At 41.1% G+C, this 20,738-nt stretch overlaps 1 protein-coding gene across 1 annotated transcript in view; it reads right to left on the reverse strand.

The window, feature by feature from the left end:
• The window catches only part of TPPP (tubulin polymerization promoting protein), an 86,233-nt gene that overhangs the window by 20,503 nt on the left and 44,992 nt on the right, over nucleotides 1–20,738 (reverse strand). Inside the window, exon 3 of the mRNA XM_075416994.1 lies at nucleotides 5,047–5,200. Coding sequence (XP_075273109.1) covers nucleotides 5,047–5,200 — 154 coding nt within the window. The remainder of the gene's footprint in view (nucleotides 1–5,046; nucleotides 5,201–20,738) is intronic.

The raw sequence follows: 20,738 nt of genomic DNA on the forward strand, positions 1-20,738 counted from the left end.
GTGTAACAGCATGTGAGAAATTCTGGACGGCAAAAGCCGTGACCCCTCTATGGTCAGGGATGCCTCCTGTGACTGTTCACTCAACTCTTGCTCAGCTTTTGGCTAACACATAGCTCATACTAAGGCCTGATGCACGCTGGGAGCAGCATCATTAGGTCAAAGCAAAGGTAACAGGTAGGCAGGCCACAATAGACAGGAAGAGATAAAGATCATTATGCAGCCATTATCACCTGCAGCTTGCTGTCTCCCACAGCCAACGTTCTTGCATACTGATTGTCTGGCACCCTTTTCAGAATCCACTAACTTATGGAAATTGTATAGACCAAACCCCCAGACTGACAGGTATAAATACATCAGCTTATCCAAAAGGTGTTTGAAGCTGATCCAACAGCAGACAGACTGCTAAGGCTTTCATGCCTTCTGGTGTGATACAAGGGACGTTCATGCTGTGACAGAAGAGGAAAGAGGGAGGACCCTCACCATGAGCTACAGTACTGTGACACACCCTCTGTGACACCCCCTCCGTCATTATTCTTCTTCTGAGGATTGTCTATGGTTATTGTATTGCACACTGATTATTAAGAATTTGACCTGATCTGCGGAGGGTCCAGGTGACTGAAGATACCGGTAACTGCAATTTTAGCTAATAGGAAAGCTATCCTAATTGCTAGAAATTCTGTGTAAGGATAAGCTATGCTGATTACTAAAATCTTTCTATAATAATATAAAATCTTTCTATAATAATAAAGTTCTAATTATAACTACAAAAGTGTGGCCTTTTCTCATTCTACCAAGGAGCCTTAAAAGCACTTGCTTGTCCCCATAGTATCAGGTAGTGCTGAGTGACACTATTATTCATTTTTTCCATTTTGTGTGGACACTAAGTTCAGGCTTAGCTGACTCTGACGGGTCTTGTTGATGCTCACCAGTGCCCAGAGTACTAATACCTATTTTGAAATTGGAGATCTGTGGGTGGAACATATCTGCAACTTCTTCTTGTTGCCAGAAGTCACAAGCTTCCAGTCTTCTCCATCTTGATAGTCTCCATCCACCTGGTATCCAGCTGTCGCTCCCCCCTCACCTTGTGTAGCTTGGGTTTTCCACAAATACCATGTCAGTCTCCTCTTCATCTTCCCTCTTAATCTGGAACCTCAGGACCTTGACCACAGCACATCTCCCACAAGAGAAGCCACCACTGCCCTGACCTCCGGGGAGAGGCAGAAGAACTCTCCAGCACAGGACCTGGATAGAGGGCTCCTCCCTCTGAGCCAAGGACTCTGATATGCTAATGGTAGTCCTGTGGACTATTACTACACCTTAATGGACATCCATGTGCTAGACACTACGTCCTGAAGCATGTTGAGACCACCACTGTACAGTCTTCAAGAAGACCCACATAGTCTGGAGTGGAATTTCTGAGCCTCTTTGCACTCCTGCTGCAACAACTGCTGTCTCATTTGCTACGCTCTGTAGGCTGTGCTCTGGCTTCCTTGCTCTTTCCTTAACAGGTCCCCTTCTGTAAGAATATAATCCTGCCCACATCACCACCACCCTGAGCCCCCATTCCCTAGCTTTTAAAGTTCTGTCGCTGCTGTACTGCCCTGTCACCTACACCTACACCTCACAGCAAATTTGATTGGACTGGGTCCTGAGCAACCTGATCTAGCTTTGAAGTGATGCCTTCTGTGAGCAGAAGGTAAAATGAGATCGTCCCAGGTCCCTTCCAACTGAAATCATTGTACATTTCTATGTCAGGTTCCCTGTTGAACATACACTGAGGTTCAGCTGGCTTCATTTTAAGAGCCAGCAATGACCAAAGCAAGTATATGTTCCACATGAGGTGTAGAAATGCATTCAACAAAGTTACAGCACACAGCTTTTGGGACAGGAAAAGAAAGAACCTCGGTCTCGCTCTGGTAGCCTTTGTGTAAGAGTGAGGCCAATTAAAAGGCCCTAGACTTTGTTTACATGTCTGATCGTAAACTGTCAAAGATACATGACCTGCACTGTATATTCTATTACCAGATCACTACCAAATGAGCTAATAAAGTTATGGCTTAATTAACCCCTACCACTTGCCTGTTGTTTTTCTTCCTGTGTGACTAAGCCAACCATACACCTTACGCTGCACATTAGAAAGTAGCCCAAAATTCCACTCAGTTTCAGTGTCTGGCTGCAGAACCTTCTCAACCACATCAGCCACAAGCTGGCACTTTTGTAATTCTGCAACATTCTGAAGAAAAATAAAGATGAAAAGAAAAAAAATCTTCTATCACAACATACACCAAAATCCTCATTGTCTGCCGTGGAAGTAAGCTTTCCAATCATCCCTGTTGAAGCAGTGGTTTCCCCAGGCTGCCATTCAGCAGACATATTACCCTCCTCCCCAAAACAGAGAGCACAAAACATAAGAAGTTAAGAAGAATCTCCAAATGCTGCTGAAGTATACTTATCCACAAGCCTCACTTAATCATGATTTCAACTCTCTCCCTAATATGTTTAGATTAATGTGTCAGTAGTCACACTGAAGTTTTCTGGCTGAAACCTGAACCAAATCTACATGACCTATAGAGAGCTAAGTGTGACTGAGTTATTCTATAACAGTTTAAGAAAAGCTTCATATAACTCTGTCTAACCATACAGAAAGCAGTCCAACTTAAAATTTCCAGGACGTAGACTTCTCAAAGTAAACAAAGCATTAGAATGCTTGTATATAGATTTCATATCTGTATTCCCAGGTTGCTGGGGGGAGAATGACTGTGTATTTATTTATTTTAATACCTTTAATATTCAAGTGTTTGGGTCATTTTTACCACCGGGTACTAAATTAGCATGCTAAACATAAAATTTGGAAGTTTTGCCCCCCACACTTCCAGCCTGCAATCTCCCTCCCTTTAAGCTCTGTCTCCTGCTCCTTACTTTGCCAGTAAGCAGGAGAGAATATCGTGATCCTCCTGCTCCCCCATTATTTCTTCACTACTTCTCCAACTCTCCCCAGGACTCCACAGACAACAGGAGTATAGGTAAGCCTCACACTGCTGGCTCATATTCCCCCTTCATTCCTCTCCTCCTGCTACTGGCACATTCATATACCTCTGCAGAACTGACATGATACTACTCTGCATCTGCAAAGCTCTCTCATCACCCTATCATCCACGCAGAAAGAGGCTGCTCCCTCATTAACAGCCACTCATCATTTCAGTATCCGACTGCTGAAATACCGAGAACAGAATCAGGAGTGGGGCCTAGAAGGTGGTGCACCATTCAAAGGGAGAATCCCTGGATAGATGTACAAGCTATTCAAACTCACTAAAATGAGTGAAGGACAGAAATAAAGGTTCATTATTTTAAGTCTGTGTCAAAACCACCATTTGTTTCAAATGAGAGTACAGGAGTAATAAAACAAAGTCTTGTTAAAAATCTGACAAATTATACCACTCAAGAGATCTCTCCACTTGACATTTCCACTGTTCATTTGTGCAGAACCAATTTCTGGAAAGATTATTTACAACTGGATTTTCATTCACAGCTCTACATCCAAAAGTCAGGAGGATCACAAATTTTAAGCAGATGAACTAAATTGACAGGACTATTCAAGTTGATGTTAAACACTCCAGTATCTCCTAAACTACAGGGTAAAAGCTTGCCTAACCTGAGCATTTAAAAGGACAACCAAACTTAAGCACACTAGGCTTTGTAACTTCCTTTTCATATATAAAACTTAATGCCAATATTTTAAAAAGAAAAAAAGAAAGAACATTATAGTTCTGACAGACTTGGAACAAACAAAAAACAAAGACCAGACTACATAATCATTCCCAGATCTCCATTGTTCTGGGATTCACATGGTGTATTAAACGTATTTTAAGGCGTCTTTGCTTTAGTCTTTTTGGTATTTCACACACCACCTTTGACCTGTTTGATTCGGTTCTAAATTTAACTCCCTTCAACCCTCTTTGATTTGGATACACCACTCTTCACGAATGTTTCTATGCTTTAACCACACACAAGAGTTCTCCTTGAATTTTCCTGACTGTGCTGCTAGGTGGTACTTCAACTCTAGCAGAAACAATGTGTCCTGGTTTTGGTTAAAACAGAACCGATTCGCTTTTAGTGAATCTTCCTTACAGCTAAGTTCCTCTAAGTAACTGCATTTTTCTGAGGCTGGCTGCATATTTTACAGACACTGTCTGCTCCAAAGCTGGTAACGCCTAATGTTTATAGTCTTATTGAGCTATTGGTAGGAATGGAAGGCAGGAAAGGCCCCTGTTTATAATTATTACTATAGCAGCCAAGGTCACTAACAGACCTTTTATGTTCCACAAATAAGGAGTCATAAAGGGTGATACTCGCAGGGAGGGGCAGACAGAACAGGTGACCCAATATTGGCCAACTAGGTATGCTATGTCATACATGTCATACCAGTTTAAAGCTGGGGGATCACGATGGTCTTGCTCTCTTTGTCCATGGCTGGCTTCTGAACAGGACCCTGTTCCTTGTCCCGCCTGCAATCTTGATCCAGATTCTGATCCGTGCATTCCTGAGTCCAGTTCCCGTCTACTGCTGAGTGCAGTCCAGGACTGCCTGGTGCTGCCTGGCAGCTGCTGCGGCGAAGCCGGTGCCCGCAGCACCCAACTCCAGGAAACTCAGTATCAGTTTTGTATAATTTATTTCTCTTATTATTATTAGTATTATTAGTGTTATTAGTAAAGTTGTTTTAATATTCCATTTGTAAGTCTCTCTCCCTTTTCCTCCTTTGTCCCTTCCCCTGGTGGGAAGGCAGGGGTTAACAGAGAGCATCTGCCACTCTGCTTACTGCTGCCTTGCTCTGAACAGTGACCCACTGACAGTGCCACACAAGCAGCAGTGCCATACTCAGCTGTTGCATAATCTCCACTCCCACTCAGCTCAGCACAGTTGTTGCCTTCAGGCCCAGAGGCAGGCTGCCTGCCTTGTGAGTTGTGAGGGGAAGCAGGTGAACAGAACACCACTGTGGTAGAACAAAGGACACGCTAGAACAACCCATCCATTAGATCAGTAACATACCGTTACTCCAGATATAATCGGGGCTTTTCCTTCAATTAGTTTATATATTTCTTGAACTGCTTCCTCATCACTCTTGTCTTTAAATCGCTTCTTGGAGAGTTCTTGAAGAGCTTCCTTAAACTGCTCAAAAGTGATAGTTCTGGAAGACTTTCCTCTGTCAAAACACACAGAAATTGAAAGAAATTACAGGAGAGCACAACAAGTGTTCCAAGAACAGCAGAATGGTTTCAGTTTATCACTGTGAACAACCGAAAACTGCAAGAGAACAGGAAGATCCACGCAGCCCACTTACAGCGTCAAATAAATCACATCCCAGGAACATCACTTTCTTTTTTACACACATCAGTAGGACAGCACTTTAGAAACTTCCCTTGATGAACATTTAGAAATACAGGGGAAATAAAGGGACCTGGCCTGCTGCCAGAATGCCTCCAGCTCATCAGATCAAATATAGTCTCATTTGGTTGATCACTTGGAAAGCCTGCATGCATAAAAACCAAGAACTGAAGCATCATAGGTGAGGTTTGTTATTTAATGTTTCAATTCCTCTCTGAGTAACTGGTTATAACATATTATTCATGGGTCACTATTCATGTATTCACAAGTAAATTAAGAATAATGCTGTTGCGTAAAGCAAACTATTGAAAAGCATTTTTAAAACTTGAAATTCCTCCTCTACTAAAGACTGACAAATTTTGAAGTGATGCATTTAAATTCAATACCTGTCATCTTTCTTAGACAATCGCCTTCATAAAACATTACAGGCTCATGGAAAACACAGCATAGCAGTCTGACAGACTCCTAAAATCGGCAGAAATTCAGAGCTGAAGCCTTGCTGTAGTTTTCACCACTAGAAAGCTGTTCTTTCCACACTAGTAAATTACGTGCACAGGTTTACTTTTAGCGGAGAATATATTTCGGTAACAGTGTACAGTGCAAATTCTGATAAGTAGAGTGGAAAATTCACAGTTTGCAAATTATTTGTAAATTATTTATAATTTATACTGTCACTCCCGCAGATCTTTTACACCTATCAGGCCAAAGGGTTCAGCTGAAAAAATACTTACAAAGAAACTCCGCATTCACTACAGAGATGTGTTTAACCAAAAGGGTATTAATGCAAGTCTGTTTTCAAGTATTTTAAAATATTCAGTTTAGGCAGTAGATAATGTAGTGGAGTACACACTGGTCCTTTCCTTTCCCTAATACAAAACTATATTTAGTGTTATTCATTTTAAAATTCAGGTATGAGGCCACTCATAATTAAAAAAAAATATTTTCTATGAATTACATCACACACAAAACACACCTTTTCTTGTGTTATTAAATTACATATTCCCTGCTCTTTAGAACAAGAATTTACACATGAAAATTTAGCCATACGTTTCAATCTGAAAATTAACAGATGAAGTAGAAAAATTTTCAAAATATGTTCTGATACTTACATAAACAGTACCATCTTTAATAGCAGAGCATGTTTTCAATTGTTTACAACACTATGAAACCCTCAAAGTCAAAGGAATATTTGAGAGTCCATGTTGCTGGGAAACATGCTACTACACAAGTTTTGTTTGCTGCTAAAGCATTTATTTTTATGTCAATTTAGAGAGCATTTCAAGCAAATCAGTAAAACACCCCCAAACCACCACACAATCCGGACTAGTCCTTTCAGTGACAGCTGTTTATACTGGAATAAACAAGAGATGCAAGAACAGAGAAAGTGTGCACTAGGAACAGAAATCTCAGGCTAGAAAAACTATGCATAGAAATCTAATTTTAATTCAAGCATCAAAGAGCCACTGTCAAAAGCAATTCATCTGTCATGGACTTATCTTTGCTCTTCTCTCAGACACCTTTAGAGGTCACATCCCCCTCAGTGGAGGGTGCCTCCACCACAGAAAGGGGGAAGCGAGACTTCTCAGTTTCAGACACCAACAGTTAGGAAGTGACTTCTACTTCAGTTAAACAAACACAAAATGAAATTTCATCCCAGGCTTTTAAAACAAGAATAAATTGTTACTCACAACAAAATTCAACACTAATGCAACCCTTTACAGACCATTCATTACTAGTATCCTTTATTTCCAACACAGCCCAACATGTAGCAAATCTTTACATCCCTCGCACTCCCTATTTTAGCCAGAAATAAACTTAACCTGTTTCCTAGTCAAACTTTGCTGTTTGCAACTACTTCTCTGCTTTAGGTGAAGCATATGCTGCAGTATCTCAAGGAATTAGCTAGTAAAAGAACATGATAATACGGAAATAACGAATATAATCCAGTATTTCACTAACCAGAAAGACAGATGGAATAAACTGCAACTAACTACTTGGAATTTGTCCAGGATTCTCATTAATAGGATTAACATCCCTCTTCTGATAAAACATGTCCAAGAACTTTCAACTAGCTCAAGAGGTCAGGACTTGGTTTTGTTTTGCCTCTCATTCACAAAAAGATAGCATTAACAATCACTGTAAAGCTTCAGCATGACACCACGCTAAGGCCAACCTTGTCCACTGCAGACTCACAGCCAAGCCTAATGTACAGACCTTTCATATATAAGTTTCTGTAGCACACAGGTTACCTGGGAGTCTCCAATGAAGACTAGTACAGTTTAGTTTGGATCATCAGTCAAGATCATCACAATGGGAAAGGGAACGACCACTTTCAGTAAAAAGTGTTGAAGTTCATGTTGACTCCTTTTATTTTTATTAAAACATGCAGAATTTATGGTTCCACACTTAAAAAATAGAAAAGCGTGATTCCACCCCCCCCGTATTAAAAGGAAAACCACATCACTAAGAGGAGCAAAGAACATCTCCTTCTGGTCTAAGACAGCCATTCCCACCTCTCGCATTTGGTCTTTTCACTGTCACACTAACATGGAAAAAGGAAATGAGATTCTTTTCCCTCCAACTCAAGGTGTAAACACAAATTGGATACCTACATGGGCAATGCAGTATTGCTGCTGGACCCAAAAGAATAAGAAATGTGCATCATGTCAAATAGTCTTTACCAGAAAAAAAATTGATTGGAGTGACACTGAAAATAGGATTGGGAGTAAAGGAATTTTTTGGAACTATATCCCAAGTAAAAGTTTCCTAAATAATGCTAAGCTTTAACTTTGAAATTTTTTATCTTTTTCTATATTCCAAAAGCATCCTCTCTCCTCCTCCCATCTACTAAAATATTATCAAACGCATTTGAAAAGCACCATAATTAACTGAAAAATTCTACAGTTGCAAGATATGCCAAGTCTTGTGGAATACCCTAAGAACACAACTATTGACTAACTCACAACATGTTCTGGCACTTTTGATACGCCATGTATGGTACACATATGCCATGTACCATAGCATCTAAATTACGAAGTGGCAATGCTACAATCCTTCCCATCTTTAGAGGAAGGTCTCAAAGAGCTCCGAGAAGCTACTGTCATCATTTTTACTCAGCAGGACAACATGCTCCAGCCCTCTCTTCTATCTGTACAGTTATAGGTTGAATGCAGAGGAGAAAACAGACTGAGTAGGTAGAAATAACAGAGGCAAAGTCTCTCAAGAAACCTATGTAGCTCTTCATTTACAGGCTCTTAAGCCACAGGATCAGCCCCCTCCAGGTCCACTAAAAATGCCCTGTGAAGAAGGACTTGGGGGTACTAGTGGATGAAAAATTGGACATGAGCCACCAATGTGCACTCACAGCCCAGAAAGCCAACTGTATCCTGGGCTGCATCAAAAGAAGCGTGGGCAGCAGGGCAAGCGAGCTGATTCTGTCCCTCCACTCTGCTCTGGCAAGACCCCAACCTGGAGTCCTGTGTCCAGCTCTGGAGCCCTCAGCTCAGCAGAGTCATGGACCTATTGGAGTGGGTCAGGAGGAGGGCCACAAAAATAATCAGAGGGATGGAACACCTCTCCTATGGGGAAAGGCTGAGAGAGTTGGGGTTGTTCGGCCTGGAGAAGAGAAGGCTCCAGGGAGACCTTACCTTTCAGTACTTAAAGGGGCCTTAGAAGCAAGCAGGGGACAGATATTTAAGCAGGGCCTGTTGCGAGAGGACAAGGGGAAATGGTTTTAAATTAAAAGAAGGTAGATTCAGACTAGATATAAGGAAGTATTTTTTTATAATGAGGGTGGTGAAACACTGGAATATGTTGCCCTATCCCTGGAAACATTCAAGGTCAGGCTGGACGAGGCTCTGAGCCAGCTGATCTAGCTGAAGATGTCCCTGCTTATTGCAGTGGGGATTGGACTAGATGACCTTTAAAGGTCCCTTCCAACCCAAACTATTCTATGATTCTATGAAAAATGATAATATTATGAACACTGCATGACACACAATGTAGTCATAACCTCAGTTTCTTTCCACCATTTTTAATGCCCTGGTCACACTCAGGAAGGCCCTTCCTGACAGCAGCTTTTCAGTCATGAAGTTAAACTGAAAAAAAAAAACAACCCCACAACCAACAACAACTAAAAAACCTCAAACAAACCACTTTCTTTCTATTAAGTAATTGCTACAAAGAATCAGTTTCTTTGTGTATATTTGTAACTTGGTTTTAGAAGCTTATTATAAATGTCTCGTTTCCATGGGAAAAACAAAACAAATATATTAACTTTTTTTTTCCAAGTGTTACAAGTTCAAACAACTTGTCTGCAATTAAGTGACAATTGTCTGCAATTAAGGACGATCTCTTGGCTACTAACACTCTTCTTTTAGGTTTCCTAAAACATTCACTCCTGTTCATTTATTAGACTGACATTTTTTTCTTGCTACTTGTGATAACATACCAAGTTGTCTTGATGTAGTCTAGAAACATTATGTACATTAATCACAACAGTTAGTCGTATTTGAAGGAAAAAAGGGTTGTACTTTGTCTCTGTAAAATACATCACTCATCTAACGGATGCTTTCAATTTTCCAAGAATGTCGCTGTAATGTTAGCAGCACAAAGTCCAAGGCTAACTGACCTGTCAGCCTCACCTCTGCCTGGGAAGATCATGGAACAGATCCTCCTAGAAGCCATGCTAAGGCACGTGGAGGACAGGGAGGAGATTTGAGACAGTCAGCACAGCTTCACCAAGGGCAAGTCCTGCCTGACCAAACCAGTGGCCTTCTATGATGGAGTGACTACATCAGTGGACAAGGGAACAACTACAGATGTTGTCTAACTGGACCTTCTGTAAGGCCTTTGACACGGTCCCCCACAACACCCTTCTCTGTAAACTGGAGAGAGAAGAACTCCATGGGTAGACTATGGATGAGGAATGGGCTGGATGGATGCATCCAGAGAGCAGTAGTCAACAGCTCAATGTCCAGGTGGAGATCAGTGATGAGTGGTGTCGCTCAGGGGTGCCTGTTGGGACCAGTACTGTTTAATATTTTCATCAGTGACACAGACAGCAAGATCAGGTACACCCTCAGCAAGTTTGCAGATGACACCAAGCTGAGTGTTGAGGTTGACACGCCTGAGGGACAGGATTGCCATCCAAAGGGACCTGGACAAACTCAAGAAGTGTGCCTGTGTGAACCTCATGAGATTTAACAAGGCCAAATGCAAGGTCCTGCACACAGGTCAGGGCAACCTCCGGTATCAACACAGGATGGGAGATGAAGGCATTGGGAGCAGCCCTGAGGAGAAGGACTTGGGGATACTGGTGGATGAAAAGCTGGACATGAGCCACCAATGTGCACTCACAGCCCAGAAAGTGAACTGTATCCTGGGCTGCATCAAAAGCAGCATGGTCAGCAGGTCGAGGGAGGTGATTTAGCCCCTCTGCTCCGCTCTGGTGAGACCCTACCTGGAGTCCTGCGTCCGGCTCTGGAGCCCTCAGCACATGAGAGACGTGGACCTGTTGGAGGAGGTCCAGAGGAGGGCCACAAAAATAATCAGAGGGATGGAACACCTCTCCTATGAGGAAAGGCTGAGAGAGTTGGGGCTGTACAGCCTGGAGAAGAGAAGGCTCCAGGGAGACCTTATGGCAGCCTTCCAGTACCTGAAGTGGCCTTCTAAGAATGAAGGGGACAGACATTTTAGTAGGGCCTGTTGCGAGAGGACAAGGGGTAACGGTTTTAAATTAAAAGGAGGTAGATTCAAACTAGATATAAGGAAGTAATTCTTTACAGTGACGGTGGTGAAACACTGGAACAGGTTGCCCAGAGAGGTGGTGGATGCCCCACCCCTGGAAACATTGAAGGTCATGCTGGACGAGGCTCTAAGCAAGCTGATGTAGTTGAAGATGTTCCTGCTCACTGAAAAGGGGATGGACAGGATGACCTTTAAAGGTCCCTTCCAACCCACTCTATAATTCTAATGTGTTTAATGAAGAAGCAGATTATGCCACGGGTCTGGTAGTTTATTTTTTTCCTTTTGTGGTTTACAGTTTTCACTTTCTGCTCTGTCTGGGCTACACACCTCACCATTTTTACTGGCCTCCAGCCCCTCAATTCACAGCCAAAAAAAAGTCCCAAACTAAAGCCAGGTCCCTAGGTAGGCTAGCCAGGCTGCTAGAACCTTGCAGTGTAATGGAGTATTTAACATATCCTGTGAAGATCTCTTTCTTGGTATATATTAATCAAGTACAAAATTACAAAACTTAGATATACAATGCAAAAATTTACAAATGAAAAAGAGAACACAGTTGCTTAGATAAAACTGAACAATGTATGACTAACTCAAAGCATAGACTTGTGTAAAAATTTGACAAATATAGCTGAAGGGAGGAAGGCGGCAGAGGAAGAACTATGCTGTAACACAATTCTACCAGGTTCTTTGCGCTGCACTATGTAATAGCTCTAAAGAAAGGTGATCGTAAAAGAACCAATTAAGAACACAAAACTTGATGTATCACCTTGCATCAGAGACTTCTACCCAATTAATGAGTAGAACCAGGATACTGAAATTAGACATCTATATGTTGATGCAAGTAGGAGTACATTGGCAAACTGCTGGGAAAGAAGATACCCTTCCAGAAGATATCCTCAGAAAAATGATCCTAGGGAGAAGATACAGAGATCTTCAGCTAAGGTAGTGGTTGCTTCTGGAACACATGCACCTTTGAGTGCATGTCTGTTTACCAGAAGTGGACTCCCTTTAGGGAAAGATTAGGGCTGACAACGAAGACATCCAGACAACCTATAAATATAACTTCCAGTGTCTTGGCCAAGTCAGACATAAGGAGTGGGACTGAATGGCTTCATGTACCACACAACTACAAGGCAATGTAGTCTTCAGTTTTCTCACCATTCCAGGAGAGCAAAGCAAAAAGAGAGACACAATGCAAAATGCAGTGCAAAATGCTCTCTCTGTATCATAGCAATAGTCTTGACTTGCAGAAGCCTCTCTGGAGTCAGGGAGTGGGCAGCAAGGGCAGAAGAACACATGTCATTCACTCAGGAACTGAACCTGGAAGTGCCAGTTTCCCTCCAGGTGCTTTTTGTGTCATTACTGAGCAAGGGTAAAGCAGAGTGCACCTAGATCATTCCAAGTATCTGAAACTGTGACAGCTTGTGAACTGCCATGCTTTGAAAGTCTGAAGCAGGAGGACTTCACCAGCTCACTAAACTAGCCGTCATTATTTTTATCAGGCTTTATTTTAACCTAAGCATTTTAGGCTTCTTTCATGAAAACTCTCTTCTCCTACATTTGAAGTTAACCTTTTTCTCCTCTTACCTTTATTTTTGTAGCATTTCCTCCCTAAGTGCTTCACTCGCAGTGAAAATTCCATTTCCAGAAAAATAAAATCTGAAGTTCAAAAAAAAAAAAAAAAAGGCAAATCCTGTCATCATTTAACCTGGCAGGGGGAAACCAGGACGACGGAGCCATTCACTCACTCCTCTACCCCCCCAGTGGGATCTGGAGGAGAATGGACAAAAATTCACACTCGTAGGCTGATACAAAGATAATTTTAAAAGACAACAGAGGAAATAATAATGATTACAATTATAATAATAATAAAAAATACGCAAAACAAGCAATACACAATACAATTTTTCTCACCACACAATGACCAACTGCGCAGCCAGTCCCCAAGCAGCAATCATGGATTGTGTGGAACTCCTGGATTTTGCCAAATTCATGGAAAACGTCTGAACTCACGGAAAACGGTTCCTGCCCCCCAGCCAACCCCCACTTACGAACTAAGCATGATGTCTACGGCATGGAATACTTCCACTGGCCAGCTTGGGTTAGCTGCCTGGCTGTGCTCCCTCCCAGCTCTTACACACCTGCTCATTAGCCAAACACGGGAAATGGAAAAACGTCCTAGATTTCTTAGCAACAACTAAAACCATCAGTGTACTATCAATAGCATTCTCATGCTAAATCCAAAACACAGCAGCTACTAGGAAGAAAAGTACCTCTATCCCATCTGAAACCAGGACAAACCCAAAAGCTATGAGCCCATCAGGTAAAATAGTTTTGGGCAGGGAATGAAGAGGGGGACTGGAGAAACAAAATGACTTGGCAAAAACGTGTAGTAGGTAAAAGCTTCCAAACAAAAGCAAACCCCAAAATGAGTTAAAGGGATTAGAGATTAATGGGATTTAAGGAGGGTGAGGAAAAGAAAAAGTCCAAGCAGAAAGCAGGTCTGATGGCTATACAGGGCTTAGAGGAAGAGACTAAATTAATTTAAAAGCGTAGCAGAATCCACTTGTTTGGGTTTGTTTGAGGTTTTTTTTCAGTTTAAGAAAAATAATGTTAAATCGGGATATTTAAGAATAAAGATCCATGTAATGGTTAGCTACCGATAAAAAGCTGCAAAGAAGTATTTGGAAAATTCTCTGAAGCCTGAAGAAAGTGTGTGCCCAAACTTACGTCAAAGGAGTTTGCAAATTCATTTCTCGTGACAGGCCTGAGTTTGAAAAGAGATAAAAACGTGTGCTACCAACGGTCTGGGAGGACTTCAACTTTCCTTGTCAACGTGAAGGAAGGGTTTGAAAGGAATGTTGGTGGATCGCTGAGCGCTGTCAGTGTAGCTCTTTGACGTGCATAGCGGAGGGCTGGGCTGATGGCGCCTCATGTTTTGCTAATTACTGTGTAGTCTCATGGGGGCTGGGAGGTGCCTTAAAGAACCGCTTGGGACTGACCCCACAGTTTGGATGGAAGCCAGGAAACAGCTGAGTCTGCGCAAGAACAAAAGGTCAACTAGAGGTGACGAAGAAGAGTCACCTATCTTCATCCCCATGATCCCCGATGACCACCACGAGGAGGCCCTGCGCAAGCACAGTTGGGAGGAGTCCATGGAAATGACCCCTTGGAACTAATTTTAATAGGAAGTGGGGACAGGTTATGCATATGTATAGGTGTATTGGTAAATCTAATGCATATGTAATACTTGGTTGTATAAGTTGAAGAGACGAGTTGCTGCTCGGTACGCACGACTTTGGTGGGGCTACCCCCATGCCGCCCGGTGCCAAATAAACATCGCTACTGTACAGTCTGACGGATTGGGGAGTCTGCTTGCTGCACGTCAAATGGATACCATACAAAGAAAAGAGATGTTCTGGCTTTCAATCCCCTGGACTCTGCACAAAGAATATAGTAACTATACACACACAATGGATAAAAGACAGTAATTTTATTGTACAGCTTTTATCCTTAGAATGCTGTCTACTTCTGTGAAAAAATCCAATAACTGACATGGAAATTTCAGACCACGTTTTTCAGTAACACAGAAATCTATCTTTCAGGTGCATGAAGGGCTAGCAGTTTGTCAGCAGAACTCAGGTGGAAGTCAGACATTAAAGGACAAAGCAGTGGCGAGTGACAGCTGCAGGGAAGTTAGCCAGAGTACAGAAAGATGTAACAAATGGACAGCAAAAAAAGAGGCTGCAGACGGGTCTTAGACCCAAATGACAGGGGACAAATCAGTCCTGAAGCAGGAAGACGGTGCCTCAGAATCAGGCTTCTGCAGATGTACTGGTTTCTTCTCCTGAGGGCTCAATTTATTTGACACTCTTTGGTTCTTGTCAACCTAAGGATATGCACTAGTCTGGGCACGCACACAGAGATCATACTGTTAACCACAGCATTAACAACCTAATACAGTTCACAGCTGCCAGGGACACTGCTGAGCACATCCAAAACATGAAAACCCAAGAGGACAATGTCATAGTGCTCTTTAAGTCAGTCACATACCAGTAAAAGAAAGTAGTTAAGGATAGCTGAAGATTTACTAACAGTTCTCAATAGCTAATCATTTCATCTGCTGGTCTTCCTCAGGCTGTGATGAGCTTACTACACAAGCTAGTGATAAGAAGCTATTTCCTTAAAATAATACTTAGCATTTTGTCTTTCAGAGAGCTGAAGAAGCTGATACAGCCGCTGCAGTTTCAAAAGCTTTTTCTGCTGCTGAAGTGCAGAGGATTATGGCAAAGGTATTACAGCTGACAGGACAGGGCAAAGAACCAACATCACCTGTAGTTTCTCTGCCAGTTAAAGCAGCACACATGAACTCATTGCTCGATAACCCAGGAAAGAAAAGTAGGAAGCACAGATAAGGCATCCTTCTAGAGCTCACCAGCAATTCTATAGGAGCTGACACATCTCATTCATGTCCCAGAAAAAAAAAACCACCAAAACCAAAACCAAAAGAACGACACACAAAAACCCAGCAGCTAGGTTTATTTTGACTCACTCTCCCCAGCAGTGTGAAAATATATGGTTAAAAAGAAGACCAGTCTATATACAATAAAACAGTGTCCAGCACAAACACTGTTGAAAGGAAGCTAGAGTACAGCCAACGCTGCATGGCCAAACATCCTCTCAGCAAAAGCGAATGCATTTGATCCTAAGCAGTTAACCCACAGAAGCTATACAAAATTGTTCATAAGTATGAAAAGAAAAAGATTGTCAAGGACAGCTTTCAGATTATTAGCTATTTTTCAGGACTTCTGTTATATCATTAACCTGAATTTGTATAAATACATGACAATCAGGGATAGGAAGAGAGACATAACCCAATTAACTTTCGTGTTAGCACCCAGTCCCCTCAGGCTTTTGACAGCCAGTAACCTTCCTTACTGCTTTCTCTCCACATGTAGAATTCATGTTTTGACTGTACTGACATTCAGGGAAGACAAGTTACCTCTTTTCATGAGAGCAATTAACCAAGAACAGGACATCGTGTTCGACTGAGCAAAGAAAAGTTAAATCTCCACAGTAGACACTGAACAGTTACAATAAGACAGTGCTATTTTTATTAATGAGACTCAGAACAAGAAAGCTCAGTATCCCACTAAGGACTAGATATTGTATGATTATGTGATACGACATCTTACTCAATTTAGACAAAATTCAAACACAACTACAGGAGGTCAAAGAAAAATGGCATTATTAAATAGGACTTGACATAGTCAGATCTTCACTCATTAAGTCTCATGATATTAGAGCTTAAATTATGCTTTCATTAAGAACAGAATTAGACCTTGAAAGTCAACCATTGCACAAGGAACAGAATAATAACTGAATCCAACTCATTATTATGCAACAACAGTGAGGATCCAAGCTTCTTTCGAGCAACATATCATTAAGAAGTTGTTCTCCTCTCAGTTTTTCCTTAAAATTTAAAAAAGACAAAAATTTATGTGCTGCTAACTTTCCTATAATTTCTTTCTTGTTTTCTTCCTGCCATTTTGTGATGCTTCAGCAAAAAGTCCAGTTCCATATCTTTACAATGTCTAATATTATGAGGGCTTTTTTAATTCCCAGGCAGGATCTCTATAGCTACCAAAATTGTCATTTTGCTTACATTGGGCCAATCCACATCAGAGCAGCATGAAAAGAACAATGCAAAACGGTGGCAAAGGAAAGGTTATCTATTGCAGGGCCATGTTTTTAAATCACTGTGAAGCTGAAGTAAAACTACAAGTGCAATTTGAACATTTTATTGCTTGTTTCTATACAGAAAGATGTCTGGAACACTCTGTTTCAGTGTGGTCTCTGATAAAACTCCCATCCTAATTCAGAAGTTACACTGTTCAGTATAAAGAACAGTCACTGACTGAAGACAAGAAACATAAAGGGAAAGGGATGGAAGAAGCAACCTTTAATTCACATATAGCATATGCACTCTATTATTCAGGCACTGCAGCTGTTTGTTAATGACCATACTGCAATTTTACTCATATTTTGTGGCCAAGAAAAGCACTAGCTGATAGCTGAGGTACCCAGCTCCCCTCCAGCTTCAGGACATTCCCCCGTACCCTCCAAGTAAATATTTTCAGTTACAGACCAGTTTGGGCTTTTTTTTTGAGAAAAGTATAATACCCTTTAGGACTATAGATAAGAAGTGTCTCTGCATAGCTATTTCTGAAACATAATTTAAACATTAAGTGATATGTCTTGATCTATTTGGGGACTATAATAGCAGCTCATTGCTTCCAAAAATGCTACTATGGAAGCCAGAGCATCAGTCTCACCTAATTCAAGGTGGGATTTTCCTTTAGAGTTTAATAACACAGAACTGAATACCAACAGATTTTTATCAGACCATCCTAATAAGAAAATACAATTGTCAGATGGTTTTACAACAGCGACATTCCAGTTTTTCAAAGGATTTCACAGGGCTGGGATTTTTTCCATGTGGCAAATCACATATAAGTGTGAAAGCAATTTCTGAACCCGGTGACAGTTCAATGACAGTGAACTCTGAGAGGTCAGATACATTCAGGTAAGTAAAAAAGTGTGTGTATGTGGGAGGGGTTGTTTTAGTGATCCTGAAGACAGGGAGCAAACACGGATGCACATGTATCTGCCAACCTTTTCTGCTGGCAATATGAGAAGGTGGCAGCATTAAAAATAGACAGCTGGCGTTAACTGAGAGAGCAGGCTCAGTCTGTGGGAACCATTGACCATGGATGGAGATAGAAAGGTGTGAAATCAAGAATGACACACCAAGTGAAAGAATAAAAACAAACCACAATGGTAGAAGTATCATATCCAGAGGTCACATGCAGAGAAACCCGCAAAACATCTGTTTGTCATGACAAACGGCCAAGGACCAAATCACAACCTTCAAGAAAGGAGACTCCAGACTGCAGGTGAGCACACAGCAGAAACAGCTCAAGTTTTCTTTAAAACAGAACAAGATGTATAACCTAAATAACAAAAGAAACTGTACATGCCTCCCTTTCTGGAAGATTGCCTTCCCACAAAAAATTGTGTGGTCGCAGGAAAGTTCTAAATACGCAGACAGTCTCTGATCTCCCCATTCTATGTGTGTTCCCTGTATGGGAGATTCAAATCTGTGTTAAAACTCCAACACTCACAACCATGTCCTGCTCCCCATATCCCTATTATCTTCATCTCTTCCGAAACAGCAGTTAGAGACTTCTAATTGCTAATGCAATTGTCTGCATTGCCAGCAGTTATTCCCATTTTACAAACAAAAGGCAAGACAGAAAATAAGGCAGAATTGTGGCTAAAACAGTCTCTCAAACATTTAAAAATTAGAGTAGGAGAATATTTGAAGAGATATCCACCTGAAGAGAACTGTACTATTTAAAAAGGGAAAACAGGAAATCTATAGTAGTTTGACATGCAAAATATTCCTCCTAATCTTTGCCCACAATTAAAAAAAGCACACAGAGAGAAAAAATAACTGCATGTATTTGAGATCTACACAATTGACATTTCAACACTTTAAATCATGTTCTTGCTTTGGGTACAGCCTTGGTCAGTCCGCTACAAACCTGCAGAAACATCAAGTTACTTTGAACAGGCACAAAGCTAGTTAGTTCACTCAAAAACTGGATGCACACAAAAATTTGTGGAAAAAGTATTTTCCTATCATTTGGAAAAAAAAAAGGGGGGGGGAGATAGGAGATGGGAAACAAAACAGGAGATCTATGAGTTCAAGCCAATTCTTGCTGATACGAAAAATTAAGAAGCAAGCTGAAGTTAAACAAGTGTTTTTTTAAAAGTCCAGACTTGCACATGACAAAACAAACTAAAAGCTAAAGGTATTCCAGATACCAAATCCAAGCTTTCAGAAATATGTCTAAATTTGCTCTTGTTCTTATTTGGTAGACATCATGCTTCGTAGTTCAGATTATATACAAGTCATATAGAACACTATGCACGTAAATGAAGGTTTTTATGCAACAAAAGAGTTTTAATTGGTGAACATGGTATTTTTGAAAACCGCGTATGCAAAACTGTAACCCACTCAGAAATCAAGTTAATTAATTCTCTCAGGTGAGGTGTTCAAGAGAATGTCAGAAGACAAAATCTACAGCAAGAGCACAGTTTTGCTCAGTTCACCTTTTGCAATAGCTTTGATATGTCCTTACCACTGTGAATGAGTAGGGCAACACCAAACACACTGAATTCTTCTCATGGCATGTAATAAAATGCTTGCAAGTTAACCTGAAACTGAAGCCTATGAAAAACAGCTCAACAAAGACAGGCCAACATTTTTCAGAGACATGATGCTGCAGTCACGTGACATGAAACCAAAAAAACCCAGCCAATCAAAACCTTAAATAACCATAAGCCAAGGCTGCTTGCATTCAGACCAAAGAATAAATGCAAGACAATTGTCATGTCAATGGGATCCTTCTTTAAGCACAGTGCTTTCATTTTTTGCCTGGATCCAAATAAGCTAATTTTGCTGTGAGTGGTCTGACTTCATACACATTCTACATTCTTGGAAAAAGCTCTGTTGCAATATTACACAAAGCAATGATGCATGTATCCATTATAGAAGTTACTTCTCTCTGCTCACTCAAGCATCAACATCATTTCCAGAAAAATCTTACTGTTCTTTTGCAGAACAGGCACTGAAATCACCTCCACAAGAACATACAGAGTGATGAGCAGTTTTTAACTACTGCGAAGTGCAAGACTTACTATGTAGAAGCTCAACAGGCTCACATTCTGCTAACACTTGTAGCTGGTCTCAAAACACCACTGCTCATGTGCGCCACAGAGATATTCATAAATTGAGAGGTAAATACTTGCTTTTCTGTTATCCATGTCTTCTAGTCAAGTATGAGTTCTGGACTGTTTCTCTCCTTATTAATTTGTTCCACAGCAAACGTCTCTTTCCTACAGAAAGAGAACTGGGACTAGGGGTAGCTGTCAAAGCAGACGGGAAGTCTTCAGGCTAAATTATACAGCAGCAAAAGCTATGTAACACTTGCATATGGGAAAGGTGACGCCTCATTTGTTCTGCAGATCCACAAGTCTAAAAGACAACTCCACATGTATGTATTGCCAGTCCAGAGAATATTCTTTAATAAGTACCTCTGCTATGCCTCTACCATTTCTCCTGACCTTATCTTGTGGAGATATGTACCTTTGCACAGCTTACGGAAAAAATAGCCAATGCATCCGCCTACTTACTTATATTGTATACCTCAAGAGCCACCTCTATGCACTTCCTATCCCAACACAAAGTTGCAGTAATTGACAAGGCAACCATCAAACTGAATGAAGATTCCCCTACTAATCACAACAAGGAACATCTGCGGGAAGTGCAATAGACCTCCCATGGTATGTGCAGGCCCTTGCACTCTGAGACCTAAACAATTCAATGCAGGCAAAGCAGAGACTGAAGACAAAAAAAATAGAGGGTTTGCAAACCATAGAGTTCTATCCATTTCCTGATAAAAATCCTAAGATAAAGCTAAAAACCCTAAGATAACTCTACTAGAGAAAGTCTGCCAAACAAGTAGTTAAAATAAAGCCACATC

The sequence above is a fragment of the Opisthocomus hoazin genome, chromosome 3 (assembly GCF_030867145.1).
Source record: "Opisthocomus hoazin isolate bOpiHoa1 chromosome 3, bOpiHoa1.hap1, whole genome shotgun sequence".
In the NCBI taxonomy this organism is placed as follows: Eukaryota; Metazoa; Chordata; class Aves; order Opisthocomiformes; family Opisthocomidae; genus Opisthocomus; species Opisthocomus hoazin.